This window comes from Temnothorax curvispinosus, unplaced genomic scaffold (genome assembly GCF_003070985.1).
Source record: "Temnothorax curvispinosus isolate PA1 unplaced genomic scaffold, ASM307098v1 QBEX01017357.1, whole genome shotgun sequence".
Taxonomy (NCBI): domain Eukaryota; kingdom Metazoa; phylum Arthropoda; class Insecta; order Hymenoptera; family Formicidae; genus Temnothorax; species Temnothorax curvispinosus.
The window spans coordinates 71674-92860 of record NW_020227137.1 but is presented as its reverse complement, the minus strand read 5'-3'; the positions used below and the strand labels follow the sequence as shown (position 1 = coordinate 92860).

General features: G+C 37.2%; 1 protein-coding gene across 1 annotated transcript in view; it reads right to left on the bottom strand.

Annotated features, from left to right (window-relative positions):
• Nucleotides 1-14497: 14497 nt before the first annotated feature.
• Nucleotides 14498-21187, bottom strand: part of LOC112467441 (xanthine dehydrogenase-like) — a 67810-nt gene continuing 61120 nt past the window's right edge. The window contains exons 11-13 of the mRNA XM_025036072.1: nucleotides 15119-15232; nucleotides 14894-15035; nucleotides 14498-14821 (exon numbers count right to left, since the gene is read on the bottom strand). Of these exons, the coding sequence (XP_024891840.1) occupies nucleotides 14513-14821; nucleotides 14894-15035; nucleotides 15119-15232 (565 nt within the window). The 3' untranslated portion in view covers nucleotides 14498-14512. The remainder of the gene's footprint in view (nucleotides 14822-14893; nucleotides 15036-15118; nucleotides 15233-21187) is intronic.

Below are 21187 nucleotides of genomic sequence, written 5' to 3'. Positions count from 1 at the left end.
ATTATAGTCACGTTAGAGTAAACTCGGAAAATAAATATACAGGAGGTATTCTTGTTTATTTTAGAAATGACTTGCAATTTAAAATTATTAACAACAAAAACTATTCTTCTAATACTTGGAACTTAACGTTTTCATTCCAATTACTGAATGAGATTATTATTTCAGTAGTGTATCACTCACCTAGTACGAGTGATGCACTTTTTATGGATATATTAAAAGAAATTATTGTTGATTTTGCTGAAAATAAACAATTTATTTTACTTGGTGATTTCAATATTGACGTTAGTAAAAATAGTTACTATTCAAATAAGCTTCAATTAATAATGGGTGAATTAGGACTTAAGAACTATGTCCCAACGTTTACACGCGTTACAAATAATTCACAAACAATGATTGACTTAGCTTATTCAAACGAATCTTTAAATTGTGACAGTTGGGACTCTCCTAAAATAACTGACCATGATATTTTAAGTATTAAATTGCCAAAAAATCAACGTAATTTAAGTAAGCAGAACTATTTCATTGGCAGAAATTATAAAAAATTTGACGATATTAAGTTTGCTAAAATTTTAACTGAGACGATTAATAAAATAAATGAATCTAAGGACAACAATGTAAATAGTATAGCTAGTCATGTGATCGGATCAATTGAACAAACATTAAACCAAGTTATACCTTTGAAGAAATTTAAAGTAATTAATAAATGGAAAAGTAAAGAATGGTTTGATGACGAAATTAAAGTTTTAAAAAGTAAGAAAAATAAAATTTATAAAATTGCTAAAGAAACTAAAGATGACATTTATTGGAATGAATTTAAAAAAATTAGAAATAAGTTGACTAAATTAATTAAACAAAAGAAAAGAGAACATAACGACTCATAAATTTTGATAAAAATAAAAAAGATAGTAAAAAATTATGGAAGCACTTGAAACAAATTGTGAGTAAAAAACCAAAAAATAGTGTTAGTAAAGTAAAATTTGATGATAAAATCTGTGATAAAGACAATGATATTGCTGATAATTTTAATAAATTTTTTATTGACAGTATAACTGAAATTAACGATGCAATATTGAATTCTAGTCAAAATAAAAATAAAAATAATAGCTGTGATGATTTATTGACTAATACTATTGACGATAATAAGAAAGGCTGGTTTAATTTTGAAAAAGTAAAGTCTAAAGATTTATTTGAAATTGTAAATAAATTAGAAAATAAAGCGTGAAAATAAACAAGATGGAATAAATGCGGATATAATTAAGAAAGCGTGGCCTTATATAGACGATCAATTTGTTGAATTGGTAAATACATCTTTACAAACAGGTGAATTTCCAGCCGAGTGGAAAAATTCGTTAATTACTCCAATTCAAAAAGTGCAAAATACAGTAAAAGCTAATGAATATAGACCAATAAATGTATTGCCGACATTTGAGAAAATACTTGAGACTGTAGTTTATAAGCAATTAATTAAATATCTAGATAAAAATAATATTTTAGTACCAGAGCAATCTGGTTTTCGTGAAAGTCATTCCTGTGAAACCGCTTTACAAAATGTCTTGAATGAGTGGAAAGCTAACTGTGATAAGAAACTAAAGACTGGAGTAGTTTTCTTAGATTTTAAGCGAGCTTTTGAAACTATTAACAGAAATAAATTGTTAAAAAAACTAAACAAATACGGTTTAAAAAATAATGTTCTTAATTGGTTTAAAAGTTACCTTAGCGACAGAACGCAACAAGTTAAATTCAATAATGTGACCTCATCTAAAAGGAAAACCAAATACAGAGTTCCACAAGGCTCGATATTGGGCCCAATCTTTTTTTTAATTTATATAAATGACCTTAGAAAAGCGTTAAAATATTGTAGCTGTAAGATGTTTGCGGATGATACTATAGTATATTACAGTAGTTCCGATTCTGAAGAAATTGTAAACAAAATTAATTATGACTTAAACAAATTATCAATATGGCTAAGGGAAAACATGATAAGCTTAATGTTAAATGTGACGAAAACTAAATTTGTGATGGTAAGAGGCGTACGTACTTTTGTGCCAAATGAAAACTATGACATTAAAATTGACAATAGCAAAATAGAAACTGTTGACGTAATCAAATACCTTGGAATAATGATTGATAAGCAATTAAATTTTAGAGAACATGTCAAGTATATAATTAAAAAAATTTCAAAAAAAGTAAATTTTCTGTTTAGAATTGGAGACTCTGTATCGGCGCTAACAAGAACTATAATTTATAAAAGTATAATAGCCCCGCATTTTGACTATTGTTCTACAATTTTTTTAAATATTGGCGAAACTGAACTTAATTTATTACAAAAAGCGCAAAATAGAGCGATGCGAGCGATTATAAGATGTAGTAAATTTACACCAATAGTTCAAATGTTAAATGCGTTACATTTCCTTAATGTTCAACAGAGAATTGCATTAAATACGCTTATATTTGTACATAAAATTAAATTAAAAATAAGTCCATCGTATCTTGCAGAAAGTTTAAAAATTGTTGGAGATACACACTCCTATAATACACGACAGCGCAACAATATTTACATAACAAAGCGTAATCAAACACGATCGCAACGAACTCTAATGTACAACGGCTTTAAAATTTACAATGACTTACCTAATAGTTATAAATCTATTGACAATGTCAGAGCATTTAGAAGAAAAGCGAGTAAATATGTTAAAGAAATGTATGTATGAGAGAACTATATGAACTATTAATTGTATTAATTGTATTAATTGTATTTATTGTATTTATTGTATTTATTGTATTTACTGAAATGACTCTGGTTTGATTGGGTTTTTCTTGGGTTTTCCCCAATCCATGCAACAAATGTTGAACCAATTGTAAATTTCCCAAGTGACAATTAAGATATGTAAAATGTACTTTCTTAAGTAGCCAATGGGCTAAATAAATACATCAATCAATCTCTCTCTCTCTTTTTCTCTCTCTCTCTCTCTCTCTCTCTCTCTCTCTCTCTCTCTCTCTCTACCCGTATTTCATATATAATACTTTAAAATTCGGTTGATTAGACCTAGCTTTATATGCGATCAAAGGTCCATATACGAAGTTTATAAAAAAAAAGCTTCCTCTATGAGGAAGCAATAGTCAAGAATGTAAACAACGTATAGCGAAGAAAGTCTCAAGGCGTCTAGGGTGCTCACTGAGCCAGTTAGCTGTACTGTAAGCAGTTCGAAGGCAATAATATCGTAAATTCGGGACTTGGTTAGCGGAACGAGTTGGGAGGGGGAGAAGAAGAGGAAAATAACATAGAGAGGAGAAGTAAAGACAAAATAATAGGGACAGGGGGTAGAAACTTAATAGATTTCATACAGAGTAAAGGATGGTACTTACTAAACGGCACAACGAACGGCGACTGGAACGGCGAATATACTTTTGTAGGAGCGAGAGGAAGTACGGTGATAGACTATATGATAGTTTGCGAGAGAATGTATCATAGAATAGACAAATTTGAGGTAGATGCAAGGGTGGACTCAGACCACATGCCTGTCTGTGCGACAATTGAGGATAAAGAAAGGAGAGAGGAAGAAGAAAAGGTGAGTAATGTAGACGGCGTAAAGTCAACAGAAGGAAGATGAAGGATCCGTTGGGATAAGGAGGCAATAAGAAGAAAACGAACAAGAATATATTTGTTGAGACACAGCAAGAAGAAACTATAGAGGAAAAATGGACAAATTTTAAAAAGATGGTACATGAGGCTATGGTAAAGAAAAGGGTAAATACGACGAGGAGAGAGATGGGCCACAAAGATTGGTGGGACAAGGAATGTACAAGGAAGAAAAGAAGCGTGAAAAGACTATAAGAAATGGAGAGTGGGAAAACTAAATAGAGGAAGATATCTAGAAGAAAGAAGAAACCTGAAAACCCTACTCGAACAGAAGAGGAAGGAGAAGAGGGTAATGGAAGAAGAAAAACTAAAGAATATAAAGAACGGAGCTGAAGTATGAAAACTTATAAATAAAAAAAGAAAGAAAAAGATAAGGAAAATAAATAACATCGGAGGAAATAAGTGGACAAATTATTTCAAGGAGTTATTGGAATATACGGATAAGGAGAAGATACAACTAAACAGAAAAGGAATAAGTAAAGAAAGAGAAGAAGCCGAACAGCCAAAACTACAGTTCAACGAGGAAGAAATAGAAAAGGCTATCAGAAGGATGAAGAGGAATAAGGCTACAGGTATCGATGGAATACCAATAGAAGCCTGGATGTATGGAGGCGACTTAGTTAAGAGAAAGTTGGTGGACCTGCTGAAACACATCTGGAGAGAAGGAGAGCTACTTGATCAATCATAGTCCCGTTACACAAAGGGAGATGAGGAAAAGGTAGAAAATTACAGAGGAATCTTGCTTCTGTGCTCTGCGTATGAAATATATGCGGAGGTCCTCAGATGCCGTCTGGAGAGGGAGGTGGATCTGAAGGATCTGCTTTCAGAGAGCCAGGCGGGTTTCAGAGGTGGAAGGGCAACGGTGGGTAACATCTTTGTCCTGAATCACCTGGTCCAAAAAGTAGATAAGGAGGGAAAGAAAGACAAATTGTATGCCTTATTCGTAGACCTAAATAAAGCGGCATTTGACAAGATGGAAAGAGAGCAATTATGGAAGATTTTGAGGGAGAAGGAAATAGATGAAGAACTTATAAGGAGAATAGAAGCAATATATGATGTGACTGAAGTTGCAATAAGAACAAAAGAGGGCCTGACGGAGAAATTCAGGATAACAAAAGGAGTCAGACAGGGTTGTGTAATGAGTCCACTCCTATTTAGTTTGTATGTAGCGGACATTATAAAAGAGCTAGAGGAAAGAAATATAGGAGGTGTAAAGCTAGAAAACGATAGAGTATGGTCGCTAGAATATGCGGACGATATGGTGTTCGTAGCAAAGAATAGAACAGCAATGTTAGACATGATGGACACAATAAAGAAGTTTCTAAAACGGAGGAAAATGATATTATGTACCAATAAAACAAAGATGTTAGTGTTTAACAAAGAAAGTAGGGAGAAGAAAGAGAAATGGAAATGGGGAGAAAAGGAGATAGAAGAGGTTAGGACTTATAAATTGTGAAAGTAGCTTAAGGCTTAAGGCGGATAGACGGCCCCGTTAGGTTAGCAGTACTGGGCACGGCAGCGAGCGCGTGAGACGTGTATTGTATTGTATCGGAGCGCGGAAACGAATAAGGAGTGTTTGTCTAACTACTGCCGTACTATTGCTCGAGATCCTGATCCCAGCCTATTACAATTCAGAAGTGGGATCGAAACACCAGTATTAACGGTGGAGGATAGTGTAGGCTGTAAAAAGAGACAGGCTCGTTAAGAGAATTGCCGGGACGCAGAGGAAGGTTCGCGAAGGTTCGCGAAAAACGTTGTGCAGAGACGGCTGCAACGGAGGGACTGTTCCCTGGTGAAGTGCGGAATCCCTGGTGAAGTGCGGGGCAAGCGGCTCCTAATAAGTGAGGCTGTGTACGGCGCGGAAACATATGTGTTTCGGGAAGTACACGGGAGAATCGACGACGCTGAAGAAGTAGCAACAGCGTGGACGGGCATTAATGGCGGTCGTTGTGGTGATGGTTAAGGGTCGACAGGAGTCACGGCCGAACTCAGGTACACTCGAGTGCACTTTATGCACTAAGTGCATTTTAAACTGCACTTTAACTCCGTATTTTATTTATTATAAATTTTTAAGAGCCAAAATGGAAAATCCGGCTATGTACTGGGTTGCGGCTGATCTTACTGATTAAAACGAGCATAAGTTTAATGAGATTCGTTAATTAATTTGGCTAAACTTTGGGAAAAACCATTTGTAGTTCACGGCTACTAGATAGTGGACTACTTAATTGAAGGAATTCCGGTAAAGGCGGTTAGACAACAGGCGACGATGCAGCAATTTGTCAATAAAGAGGCTATGCTAAAAGCGATGGAGAATATATCTCTTTATTATGACCAGAAGACTCCCAAGAATCCATCGGTGAAAAATGGAGCAAAGTCGGCGAAGGCAGTGAGGAAGACAGAAGATCGACCAGCTTCGAAGCAGGAACCTAAGTGTTTTAACTGTAACACTTTATGACATTTCGCAGTTAACTGTCCAGCACCGAGGCGCGAAAAAGGGGCATGTTTTAAGTGCAATCAAACGGGACACCAATACAAAAATTGCCAGACGAAGGAAGTTACGGCCAAGGGTGACACGTCGCAGAATACGGGAAGTAAGAAGACGGATGTCAACAGTGTGTTCGTAGAAGACGAAGAATTCCGTAGGAACCTACCGTACCAGATGTGTGACGAAGCAGGGCAGTGCAAAGTAGACTGTAAGATAGAGACATTACTTGACACCGGTAGCCCCGTGAGTTTTGTAAAAGATGTTTACGTGCCGAGCGATTTAGTTACCCCGTGTTTGCTAGAGGATAACAAATATAGGGGATTAAATGGGAGCGTGTTACAAGCTGAAGGTCGAGTAGCGGTTAGGTTATTATTGAATAATAAAGAGTCGAGAATTTGTTTATTTTTGATAGTACCCGAGATCTCAATGAAGTACGCAGCCGTAATTGGGAGAGATATATTGCGTCAATTTTACGAGACGGTTCCGTCACCGACTGAGATAGATGAAGATAAAGTCATTCGGGAAATACTAAATATCGATATAGGTAATTCGGAGGAAAAATTAGAAAATCAGTTAGAGATCAACCCGGACGAAACGGTAGAGACGCAGGAAAAAATAAAAAAGTACGCCGAACATTATTTATAACCGGTACGACCGGAAGCACCCGAGATAAAAGCTGAACTTAAACTAAAACTCAAACAAGATAAACCCTTTCAGTTTAAGCCTCGACGATTTTCACATACGGAAAAGATTAGTCTTCGTAAGTTATTAGACATTATGCTCGAGAAGAAAATAATACGTCCTAGTGAATCCGAATACGCCTCGCCCATTGTATTAACGCGAAAGAAAAACGGAGAAATAAGATTATGCATAGATTTTCGCGATTTAAATAAGTTATTAGAAAAGGATAATTTCCCGATACCGAACGCGCAGGATTTAATTGATGCTTTACGACGAAAAAAAATATTTTCACGATTAGATTTAAAGGATGGCTTTTTCCATATCAAAATGTCAGAAGACTCTATCAAATATACCGCTTTTACAACGCCGTTTGGCCAATTTGAGTTTGTATGTATGCCATTCGGATTGAAGGTAGGGCCAGGGAAGTTTCAACGTTACCTTAATAAAGTATTAAGAGTACTTATTCTTGCCGGAAAAATTGTAGTATATATGGATGACATCCTCATTGCATCAGAAACACTAGAAGAACATTTCGAGGTATGCTCTTATTTCCGTAAATTTATTCAGTCGTTTGCAATATTAGCTAAGCCCTTATACGACTTGCTAAAAAAGGACGTCCTATTTCATTTTGGAAAAGACGAATTATGTACATACGAGATTTTAAAAAAAAAGCTAATAGAAGCACCGGTATTATCAATATACAGCCCCTATAAAGAAACGGAATTGCATTGTGACGCTAGTAATGGAGGTTTCGGGGCAGTGTTGATGCAACGAGGGGATGATCCAATATTCTTTTTCTCAAAGAGGACGATTGATGCCGAAACAAGATACCACAGTTTCGAACTCGAGATGTTAGCGATTGTGTATGCTTTGCGAAGGTTCAGGGTACATTTAAGTGGTATAAAATTTAAAATAGTGACCTAACCGATTGTAACGCTTTAAGGGCCACTTCGACCAACGCCGATTAACTTTAATCGACGATTAACTCAATCAGCAGTGTCGCCAACAACAAGATATTTGTCGTTGTGTATGTCGTTCTTAACCAATCTTTTCAAATATTATACTACTTCTCTTTAATTTGAATAAAGGTGTTTCGATTTTTATTTAAAATATCTACGAAAACGTGTTTATGTAACATGGATAGAATTATTAATTTATTATTATTTAATGAATACGAAGGTTATGATCTTCCAATAAAAAGAAATCGACAAAAACCACGTATAATCAAGCCACATATAAATTATTTAGAATGATGATCATTTTAAAAGAAGATTTACCAATATCAAAGGAAAACTTTAACATAATATTAGAAAAAATTTATGTTGAATTACAACATAAAACTAACTAATCGGTATGTATAAATATTTAATACAACAATTTAAAATTATATATAATATAATAAACAAGACAAAATATGTTTATTATAAAAAAATAAAACATTAAAAAACTTATACATACTATGGGAATGCATATATGTATTGTGTCAGTTTATTAGTTTATTTTAATTTATTTTAATTAATATTTTCTCAGTTCTGGTGAATAGTATATTATATATTATAACAACACAAATTAGATTATTAACACACACAGCCATATGTATTGTGACGTGACAAGTCGCGTCTCCTTCCCGGACGGGCTCGGCCGAGGGGAATTCGGGGATGCCTCCTCGTTAGAGCGAGAGGAGGGCGGTTGCGTATATTGATTGGTCTAATTAGATGTTAAGTTTTTAAGGGATTGCCGGTGGTGACCGGACTCCATCTGTAACGGCCGGGGGCCGCAACGAGGAAGGGCAGAGGATTAAGGAGACGGCCAGGGGACATGGCTGAAAGTCGGATCGCCCGGACCTCCCCGCAAGTGCATGAGCGTCGCCGGCCAGAGTTCACCCCGCACTCGGTCGTAACAGCGGCAGAATAACGATCAAGAAGACCCCGGATCACCCCCGAGCGAAATGCCAGTTGGACAAGGGTGCCGAGGAGCGGCCCAGGGAAAGGCGCAGCCCTGGGGCCGTCGCCCCGAGGGGGATGCCGGCAGACGGGGCCGAGGCCCGGCCAGCCTGACCCCGAACGCCGACTCGATCATCGCGGCCCGGACAGCCGGTTGAATCGAAAGGCCCGCGCCGAATCGGAGGTGATTGCAGCGGCGCCGCCGGAAGGGGAGGCGCGCGAGAAGCTGAGGCGCCGACGAGAGCGCCCTGGAATTGGAGTGGCGCCCCCGGAAGGAGCGGCGCACGTGCGGCCTAGGCGCAGGAAGCGCTAGGATCGGCAATCCGGTCGAGCGACACGCTACAGCGCAGGCGCGGGGAACCGGCGCGATCCCGGCAGGCATCAGACACTGTCGTGCCGGCTAACGAGCGGAGAGGATCTCCCGGATCACGAGCTGCCCGGACTACAGAAGGGACGACAACGAATTGTAAGGTCACCACTCTGGCGTCCCCGCGTTGAGAAAAGAGGGTTCGTTCGAGGCATCGGCCCATGGCACACGTTGGTTACCGGAGCGCCGCAGGATACCTGTGGACAGAGCGAGGTCAGAGCGTGCAATACCTTGCGCTCGCATTGAAGTAGAGTCGGGTGGAAATCGTGCCAGGGCCTTGCCGAGAGTAAGCTCTCTAGTGCGTAGAGACCGTTTGTGCCCTCCCCGCGAGCACCGCCACGGCCGACAGTCGCGTGGCGTTGAGATGTGTGAATCGAAGTAATCGTGTCGCGTTTATGTAGCGTCTCGTCGAATTAATGTAAGTAATCGTATCGCGTTATTCGTAATCGTGTCGCGTTTCATTGTGATAGAGTTTATGTTCGTAATCGTGTCGCGTTTTGGCCATATTATTTAAGCTCGTAATCGTGTCGCGTCCTGGCCATATTAACGAGAGGGATAATAAGAGTAAGGTCTTGCGTGGCGATAACGGGAGCGAGTTGTGCGGGTAACGGCGAGCCGCGAGTGGTCATGTAATTTGAAGGGCACTCGCCCTCGTATTTAAGTAACGTATCCGGGCCCTCGAGGACGGCGAATATAAAGATCGACGGGATCGGCGCGGGGCCGCGGAATCTCCGTGCTTACGAAAGAATTCGGGATTCGCGTAGCAAGCTGCGGGATCGTCCGCGATACGTGTCCTTATTTCGTGTTCGGGGGCAATCGCCGGCCAGCGTGGTCGACTCGGCGAGATCGCCCATACTTTTTGCGTCGTGCGGAATCGAAGTGGCCCGGGTGTGCGTTGAAGGAGCTGCCGAAGGTGCGGCGAGCGGTTCGTCGGCCTCGTGGCGTAAGTTCCTTGTGAGTTTGAAGCCAGGTACCGCGATACCTGAATCGTCAGTATTTCTGTTAAGCTTTCGTGTGTCCGTCTGCGTTTATCTGTTGCGTTTAGAACTTCGCGTGCATTAGTCTACTGTGTTTCATAGTCGACATTACTGCGTGCACTTATTGCGTCTGCGGCATTCGTGCGTCCGCCTAGCCGACATTGTTGCGGTAATACGAGACTCAGATCGATTATACCTACACCTTGATATTACCTGACTAAATATATATTCTGTTATTATTACTTATACTTTTGTGTGTGTGATTGATTGTGTGACGCCTCTCTCCGAATTCCCTGAAAGAGCCCTACGCCCGGAAGTATTGCCGGGAATATCGTGTTAGAGATTATAGTGTACGGTGGTGCAATCCGTTGCACCTGGCGCCCAACTTTGGTGTCGGAATTAGTTACGCGTGCTGCCAATCCTCGATAGCCCTCCACCGGATTGCGAGACCGGGGGAAAAAGCGTCGCAGTATATAATTAAATAAATAAATAAATATGTGTATATTTATACACATATTTATTCAATTATATACATAACTAATCGCGATTAGTTTTATGTTGTAATTCAACATAAATTTTTTCTAATATTATGTTAAAGTTTTCCTTTGATATTGCAAATCTTCTTTTAAAATAATCATCATCAAAAATTTCTAAATAATTTATACGTGGCCTGATTATACGTGGTTTTCGTCGATTCCTTCTTATTGGAAGATCATAACCCTCGTATTCATAAAATAATAAAAAATTAATAATTCTATCCATGTTACATAAACACGTTTTCGTAAATATTTTAAATAAAAATCGAAACACCTTTATTCAAATTAAAGAGAAGTAGTATAATATTTGAAAAGATTGGTTAAGAACGACATACACAACGACAAATATCTTGTTGTTGGCGACACTGCTGATTGAGTTAATCGTCGATTAAAGTTAATCGGCGTTGGTCGCAGTGGCCCTAACACTAGCATTAAAGAAGAAAGAAATAAATCCGCGTATAGCAAGATGGACATTAGAACTACTAGAATATGATTGTGTAACAGAACATCGTTCAAATGCAAAAATGTGTCATGTAGACGCTTTAAGTAGGCTACCTACAGATGTTTTAATAGTAGAGGAGAACTCGTTTGAACTAAATCTGGCTCTTAGTCAGGGTCGGGATTGTAAGCTTCGTGAGTTATGGGAGGAGCTTCAAAAAGCTGAAGACGCACATTTTAAGATGAGAAATGGGATAGTTTACCGGAAACACGGTACAGAATTATTATTTTACGTTCCCCAGGCGATGGAGTCGCACGTTATTAATAAGTATCACGATCAAATGGGCCACCTAGGGGTTGAAAAAACATTAGAGACAATGCTAAAAAGCTATTGGTTTCCTAAAAAGCTATTGAAAATAAAAAACTATATCGCAGATTGTTTAAAATGCATAGCATTCTCGCCGCCAACGGGTAGGAAAGAAGGATACCTATCCCTAAGAGCCAGGTGCCGTTGAGACGTACCACGTAGACCATTACGGACCGGTAGATAAGGATAAATTAACTAAGCGATATATTTTAGTTGTCATCGATGCATTCTCTAAGTTCACGAGATTGTATCCAACGAAAACAACGGCGACGAAAGAGGTTATTGATAACGTAACATTACATTTTAACACGTACAGTAGACCACGCATTGTTATATCGGACAGGGGCACGGCTTTTATGGCCAACGATTTTCAGGTTTTTTGTAAAGAGAATGACATTCGCCACATTTGTATTGCGACAGTCTCCCCGAAAGCGAATGGGCAGGTAGAACGTACCAATAGATTCATAGGCCCTATGATAAGTAAATTAATAAATAACGACGAGAAGGTATACTGGTATAAAGTTGTGACAGAAGTAGAATTTGCGATAAATAATTCGGTACATAAAACGACAGGCGAAACGCCTAGTAGGCTTTTATTCGGAGTAGACCAGAAAGGGAAAATAGTCGATAAAATTCAGGAACATCTGGAAAGTGTTGTAAATAATAACGATCGCGATCTAGTAAATTTAAGAAATAGAGCGGCTAAGAAAATAGAAAAGAGTCAGAAATACAACAAGGAATATTTCGATAGGAAAAGGAAAATAGCACACACTTACAGCGTAGGTGACTACGTTATGATCAAGAATATAGATACTACTAAAGGCGCGTCACACAAACTTATCCTTGAATTTAAAGGGCCCTATGAAGTAATTCGAGTCTTGCGGAACGATAGATACATAATAAGGGATATTGAAAATCACCAAATAACAAACAAACCGTATCAGGGAACATGGGAAGCGGCCAACATGAAACCGTGGATGAAAGAAAAACATCCAGAAAATAATATTAACGACGATACAAAGTAGGGTAACGACGTAACAGTCAAAGATAACTAGAATTAAGTTAGAGTTAAGAGTTAGAATTAAGAAAATTGTTAAACCAAAGAGACAATGTTCTGTTCTTATATTCATGAGATTACTTAAAATTACGTACAGACAAGTTATTTGTTTTTTTTTTTACAACACCGACTCCGGGGGCGGAAATCAAGGTCAGAATTGGCCGAGTGTGAGAGTAGCTTAAGGCTTAAGCGGATATATAGACGGCCCCGTTAGGTTGGCAGTACTGGGCACGGCAGCGAGCGCGTGAGACGTGTATTGTATTGTATCGGAGCGCGGAAACGAATAAAGAGTGTTTTTCTAACTACTGCCGTGCTATTGCTCGAGATCCTGACCCCAGCCTATTACAAAATATTTAGGTTTCGTGTTTAATAATAGAGGGAATTGCAAAAATCACATTAAAGAATTAGCTAGGAAAGGTAGGATTGCGGTAAATAGGACGTGGGGTCTAGGAGAATGGATCTGTAAAGATGATTTCATAAGGAGAGGGAGTTTGTTTAATTACCTAGTCCAGAGTGTGATGTCGTATGGGGTGGAAATTTGGGGATGGGAAAAAAAGAACTTGGAAAAAATTATGCTAGATTACGCAAGATAGGTTTTCGATTTAAAGTTCTGTATTCCAAGATACCTAATGTCAATGGAACTCAGGGTTGAGAAAGCTTAGGATAGGATGGGAAGGAAGGGCAATGGGATATGAGGAAAAGATTAGGGAAATGGATGAGTGCAGATGGGTCAAGAAATGTTGGATAGACAAAGAGAAAAACAAATAGAAAGACAGATATGGTAGAGAGAGAGAGAAAAGTACTATAATAGAAACGGGTGGGGGGTGGAAGCAGTCGAGTCGTTAAGGAGAGAAGGGAGGAACTTAGGGGAAGAGATTAAATTAAGAGACTGAGAAATACAGAGGCAAGTGGAAAAGAATAATATAATAGAGTCGAAGTATAACAGGAAGTATAAAGAGTTAGAGAGAGATAGAAATAGACCGGAATATCTAAGGATGGCAAACATAGATAAACAGATCGAAGGGGATAGTATCAGAGCCCTGATAAATCTGAGATGTGGTAACATGGAATAGGAGAACATGTATTGGTGGAAGGAAGAGAAAAAAAATGTGTCTGTTCTGCAAGAAAGGAAGGGATAATTTGAAGCACTATGTAGAGGAGTGCAGCAGTATAAAGGACCGGTTTATACAACTAAGGAGGGATAACAGGAAAAAAATAGACTATGGAACGATAAACTAGCTACAACCAAAGAAAGAATACTAAGGAAATTATATAAGGATAGAAAAAAGATAGAAGCGGAGATAAGAAAAGATAGGCTAGAGCAGTAGTGATAAATAATGGCGAGTTTTAGCGTGAGGAAGATCCCGTCAAAATTCTGTTAATGTGATTGACGGGCGATGTGCGGATGGATGATTGTGTTAAGGAACCTATTGTAAACCAAGTCCACTTCTTGGCAGCATCCGAAGTTAAATATAAATATTATTAATATCGTAAATTCGCATTTGGTCATTTGACCTTCGGCGACCTTGGGTCATAGCGCGTTGGATTCATAATAAGAAAGGTTAAAAACGTGAGTGTTTACAAAATTATGCAGTTTAAAAATAAAGTTGACCTTTATTTGAACTTGACGCCTCCCAAGGTCAATCTTTTTGTTATCAAAATTTGTCCGTCTCGAAACAATACAACCTAAAAAAAATTAGACCGTGATATTTTATTTAGTGATCGAGATATTCGACCTGTTACGTTTGAATTTAACACCCTGTATAGTATTGTTAAGCTAACATATAATTTCTCATTAATTAATGAAAATAAAACTTTATTTTTAATATAAATATGTTTTTATTTTTAATCTTTGTTGGAACTAAAATTGATGAGTTCAGATATAGAACATACTCGTATTTAAGCATTAATATTGTGCAAAATGTTTAAAAATAACAGAAATTTTTATGTTATTCCGTGCATATCTAAAATTAGGAAAAATGAACGATTTCAACAAAAAAGATTCATATCTATTTTTGTGTTTAAGAACATACCTTTTCTGATATAAATACTTCTTCGTCATGAAATACAGCTCCCATCCATCTACTATCTCCCGCTATGTCTTTTGAAGAAAAAAATGACACAACTCCTTCCGTAGATAGTGCCTTAGATGGATCAATTTTCAAGATTTTTGCGTGCGCTCTAGTAGAGAGAACCAATGCTAAGTACAGTTCATTTGCAAATTTGGGCATGTCGTCACAATATATTGCTTCTCCCGTTGCTTGCTTAAATGCACTAACGTGTACAAGAGGACGTCCTATTAGATCATACGATTCTTGATTTTTAGGCACCTGTCAGAACGAAACATCATAATTTTATTGTATTTAAATAATAATTTGTAAGCATTCAGAATAAAATATTACCACTTGGTAATATTGTGAGCTTTTTGGTGCTTTATAATGGAAACAATCCGAAGCGCTTTCTAATTCCTTTGATATATATTCGACATCCAAAACGTTTTTCGATAATTCCTTGGAGATGTGCATAAATCCTTTAAAAAATAAACTAAAAAAAATATGATTTGAGTTATATTTGCAGTATGCTTTGTTAATTTATCTCTTAATTATTAACCTATTCTAATATCGAACCTTAGAGTGAGAGATCGACGGTATTTAATCATTCCTCCTGGTGCATTATCTGCTAATGGTAGTTCCTCAAGTAAGGAATCATAAATCTCCTCCAAGATCGATTTATTCCATTTTCTGAAATTACAGTGTTCGATAAAACTAATTTTTTTCAGTCATGAAAAAAAGAACATTTTCCTCAATTTCTGTGCTAAATATTTTTTTAGAAAACTCAGCTTCCGAAATGTTCTATTTTATCAAATCTTTGAGATATTTGAAATTAAAAATGTTAAAACCGACTATTTTTTAACATGTAGTTATGTGTAAGTCGAAAGAGAGTCGTGCGAGAAGTATCGTATCGATATATCAAAAGTCGCAGCGAGCGACGAGCGGAAGGTAGAGAATAGAGAAGATGGCGGAAGGAGGTCGCGCTTGTAACGGTGTGCAATAAATTAAGATTGTTCTGACAATATTCCGTCTCTAATTGACTCTCCACAGTTATGTATGTACAATACTGGAAAAATTGTGTTCCGTTTGAAATTAATAATAAATATTTAAAACGTTCAGTTTACAAAAATAATAAAATCCTTCCAAGAATAAAGTTTTTTAGTACAGTCAATTATATCAATTTATCTTTTTATTTAAAAAATCCTTAACAAGCTTTTATATTATCTATTCCTCATTCATTTTATGAATTGTCCTCTTAAGGATGTTCTGGCTATACAATCCCAGACAAAAGTTACTTCAATTTAAAATTAAGTGAAATTGTATGCTTTTGTGAGTTAAAACATGCACCATATGTGCTTGTACCGTGTAAAGAAATTAAATAATGCTAGTTAATATTTGGCACTACTGTACATTTTGCAAATTTTGTGATTGTCAGTAAAAAACTTTTGGACGTGAATTTTACCTGAAACAAATTGTAAGAAACAACAAAACGTTACGTACATATTAGTAATATTTTATATATACAAACATTGAATAATACTTAAAAACGCATAAGGTGTGTAAAAAATGATTGACATAATATGATTGACATCATGATGAAAATCATTGACATAATATTTACCTTTCTAGCCCTATGTATCATAACTTATTTTTGGAAGTTTTCATTGCTTGTTTATTAATAACTCGAGAACGCGTTAGTGAATCGATATCAACTTTTTTAAAAACGTTGCTTGTTGTGAGTATTTTATTTAATCACAAACAAAGTTTCAGAATATTGTCACCCAGCAAACACAGTAATCACCGAGTGCGCAATTTGCTATCAAATTGCGCACTCGGTGATTACTGTGTTTGCTGGGCAATGGTGCTTCCTCATAATTTTGTTTATATAAGTGGGAATATGCTGCTATTTTCCAAAAGAACTCATGCAAAATTAAAAATTAAATAACTCGTGAACCGGTTAGAGAATCGATTTCAGATTTTGCATACATGTTTAGATAATAAATAGAAACAATATATTAAATTTTCAAAATATTGTCAATGTTAGAAAGTTAGCACCAGAACATCCTTAACGTCTTAATCTATTTTTTATTCAGTTATTATAATTATATAACTGCCTAAGTTTAACATTCATCATAATTCTTCCATCGCTATAAGGATCATATTAAAATATCATACAATTGACATCCTGTATTTTATACTTATTTACATAGTTGCACATCTTATATGTATATCTAAATTCTAAAATGTATTTTTTAAAGATTTTTAAAGTTGTATATATTAGCTTTATCTATTTATCAAAATTGTAAATATCCTGGATTCACTCATCTTTCAAAATCATTTTAGTCTCTTCTTTTTTAGAAATTATTAAAATATCTTTTTTGTAGCTTTCTTTTCCCTTCCTTCGGTCTTTATATCTCTTTCCCCTACATTTTTCTTTTATTCTTCTCTAAAATTCTTTTAAAAAAATTGTGAATTCAGAATTTTTTTTTTTAGTATGTTCTTTAGATATAATATTCTTAACTATCTATTTTTCACTTTATTACTGCATACTAAATCTATTTTATTACTGCAATATGTACAGATATCTATTATACCTTTTCTGTTGACTATTGTTGTATCTTTTAGAACAAAGTAATTTATTCCAGTTTCAATAAAATATTTCTTAATGGAGAATTATAGACATTCAGGAGCATTCAGGAGCACAACCGCTCACTGAGCGGCTAAGTAGCAATTAAGTGCATGTGATTGGTTGGATCCAAGGTAAGAACCACGTAGTCTATTGCTACTTAAAGTGCGTTACACTTAAGGGGATGCTGGAGCCGTCTGTTTTACCGGCATTTTTTGTCGGCACGTAGCGTCGTATTAATTTGACAGAATTAAAAATTCTTCTCCAGAATTGCAGTACATACATTAATGATTCGGGGGGAACTCCGATTTTATATAGAAAACGAGAAAAAATTACGGAAGTATAGATTTCCTTATCCTACTTTTATCCCAATATGGCGTCTCGAGTTGCGGCGAGCTGACAGCTCGTCACAAGATGTATTTCATATAAGAGATATACCATTGGTACGAACGCGAAAACAAGTTCCCCCGAATTGCACAACAAGAAAAACATCGATAAACCCTCCAAATCAAGATTTGGAAGCGTAATATAAAAGTATAATGTCGATGTGCATCGTGCGTATGTGTGCGTGCACTATATGTAGCGTGCTATCCTTGTCTATATCTTTGTTTATACAAGGACAGATATAGTCGATAACATAGAAAATAGTAATTTTGTCGGTTATACAGACGGCTCCAGCATCACCTTAACGCTCACAACGCTCGCGAGAATCATTTCGTTTTTATTTAACATTTGACAAACAACAATGATGAAATGAATCCACCTCTATGAAGCTAGCCGACAGAAATTACTAAATTTGATAATTTTTAATTTTTCTAATGCTCGTTCTAGACCTGAGGATGATCCTACTCGCGACTCATCCGACTACGGTCGTCCGTCTACACTGCACAATTTTAAATTGTTTTAGGTTGGTAAGATTGAAAGCTAACTTCAGTATGATTGTTACCCGTCTATACTACAAGGATGAGCCACAAGTAGTATCATCCTCCGGTCTAGATAGGGCCTGATAAGACATAAATACCCCAGCCACTAGATGGCGCCAGACTAGCAATAGCTATACGCGATTGGATTAGTACAATTAAAAGCTAATTTTAGTATGATTTTTATCCGTCTACACTACTCACTAGGATAAGCCGCGAGTAGGATCATCCTCAAGTCTAGAACATCAAGCACTAGGATGAGCGACAAGTAGGATCATCCTAGTCTAGAATGGGCATTACCGCGCCTATCAGTACTTCCGCAGGCTTACGCTCGGTCTATCTCTTCTAAATCTATAGATTAGAGGAACTCTAAAGTATAATGCCCTGTCTAAACCAAAGGATGATCCTACTTGTGGATGATCCTACTTGTGGCTTATCCTAGTGAGTAGTGTATATGGCGGCTGAATCCTCATAGCGCCGCAATGCTACGCGCCTGGCAAGCCGCCACTCGGGCACGCCGCACGGCCGAGCCGCCGCACGCGCTAGCGAGTTCGCCGCGCCGCCGCTAGACGGCTAACGCTTGTGCCAGTTTCGCGTAAGCCAGATTTCGCTGGGGAGCTTTAAGAAGACCACCCGCTGAGAGGACTTCTCTCGACATGAGACGCCTTTTTGTATTAAGGCTATAATCGAGATTGCAAGGTCGGAAAACAGTTCCTTCGGAACTATAGAGCGAGCTCCTTGAGGGTCTCTAAATCAGAGCGAGCTTATTAGACCTCTGCATAACGAAGCGTGTCCCCGGGCCTCTGGTAACAGAGAGAGCTCCGGGTCTTCGGTTCCAAACTTGCATCTACATCACTCGGCAAGCTGCCACGGAAGAGGAAGCAGCGGGACTGTCCTCGCCACGGGCAGCCGCCCGCTCCAAGGGCTCGGCCTTCCATCGAGCCATTGCCGAAGACCACTTCTCCTGCGCAACCACTTCTCGAAAGGAAAGTGGAATCTTTCCGAGAGTCGAAGTTAATTCTTCTGGACCTATCGGGCCTGCCGGATCCACGCTCGTGGAACGCCTGGCGGAGTTAGCCTCGCCGAAGAAGAAGTGCCAGCAGACGCAGACCGACTCCTTGCCACCCTCACTGGTGGTATTTGATCCGCCGAGTCCGCTGCCACATACGCCGAAGCGGATGCCCAGGATTCCGGGCAAGGGCCTGATTCCCAAACGATACACGAGAATCAACCATCAGAGACGCTCCTTATTAAGGAAGTTATTCGGAGAATAACTTTATTATCCTCGCATAGCGTATCCGGAGACCAACACTCCGGACGTCTTGCACACGTGCTTCGCACGTCGCCCCGCATATCTCGCGGGGCCCCCAAAACAATTCTAACATAATTCACAGGTTCTCCTCGGGTGCCACTGGATCACAAATATAAATTGTGGGGCTAAGACCGTAAGTACGCACATAGTACTCCACAGTGTACACTACTCACTAGGAGTACATTTCGTTTTACGAACGATGTGCATAATGCATCATTTATCCTTGTTGTTCACCGAATGTTAAACATGGATAAATGATGCATCATGCGTGAAACGGAATGCATTCTAAGATGAGCCACAAGTAGGATCATCCTCTGGTCTAGACAGAGCATAACTATACCCAGTAGCGATAGTGAGCGTCGGCACCATCGACATATAGTATGGACTACCAGGGTTGCAAATAATTAAATCAATTTTTAATCTAATTCACATCAAATAAATCATAACTCAATTTTAAATTATTAATTATACTAAGCTTTAATTCACAAATCAATTTTGATTTGTAAATTACACAGACTATAATTAAAAAATCAATTTTGATTCGTGAATTGCACTGGCTTTAATTCGCAAATCAATATTAATTTGTAAATTAAAACTAAAGTAAACTATAATTACATATTAAATTATTGTATATATATCACCTCTAATTAAAAATTCAGATTTAAATTATTAAAAAAAAGGCCCCTCTGATTCAAAACTTATAATTAAAATAAAAAATATACAATTTTTTGATGTCTACATGGTCCAAGTTTCCGATGACGGCCCAGGTAGTGTGCTACGTAGGTAGTTTTCTGTGTCTAGGTGTTCCAATTTCTCGAATTCGATGTCTACGTGTTGTAGGTTGTCGATGACTTTTTTTGAAATTAATACAAACATTTATTTTATATTACAAATTACGATTTTTTTATTACAGTTATGGAGAGGAAGGTGAGAAAATAGACGTTTAAAAAAATAATTAACATCCAAATTTATCTAAAAATTTTTATTTTTTTATATGGCTTATTTATAAATATTTGTTTTTTTGCATTTGCCTTGTATAATACCCGTTTTTCAAATTGTAAATCTAATAATTTATTAAAAATAGATTCTCTATTTTTCTATTAAAAATAAAGAATTTCTAAAAATAGAGTTTTCTTCCCAATCTTCCTCTCCATGACTATAATAAAAAAATAGTAATAAATTTGTAATATAAAATAAATGTTTGTATTAATTTCAAAAAAGGTCATCGGCAACCTACAACACGTAGACATCGAATTCGAGGAATTGGAACACTTAGACACAGAAAACTACCTACATAGCGCACTGCCTGGGCCGTCATATCGGAAACTTGGACCATGTAGACATCGAAAAATTGTATATTTTTTACTTTAATTGTAAGTTTTGAATTAGTGGGGCCATTTAATTAATAATTTAAATCTAAATTTTTAATTAGAGGTGATATATATACAATAATTCAAATATGTAATTATAGTTTACTTTAGTTTCAATTCACAAATTAATATTGGTTTTGTGAATTAAAACTTGTGCAATTCACGAATCAAATTTTAATTATGAATTAAAGTCGGTGCAATTCACAAATTAGAATTGATTTTGTTAATTATACCAGCTTTAAATCACAAATCAAATTTTAATTATGAATTAAAGCTGGTGCAATTCATAAATAAAAATTGATTTGTGAATTAAAGCCTGTATAATTCACAAATTAAATTTTAATTATAAATTAAAGCCTGTGTAATTCATAAATCAAAATTTATTTGTGAATTAAAGCCTGTGTAATTCACAAATCA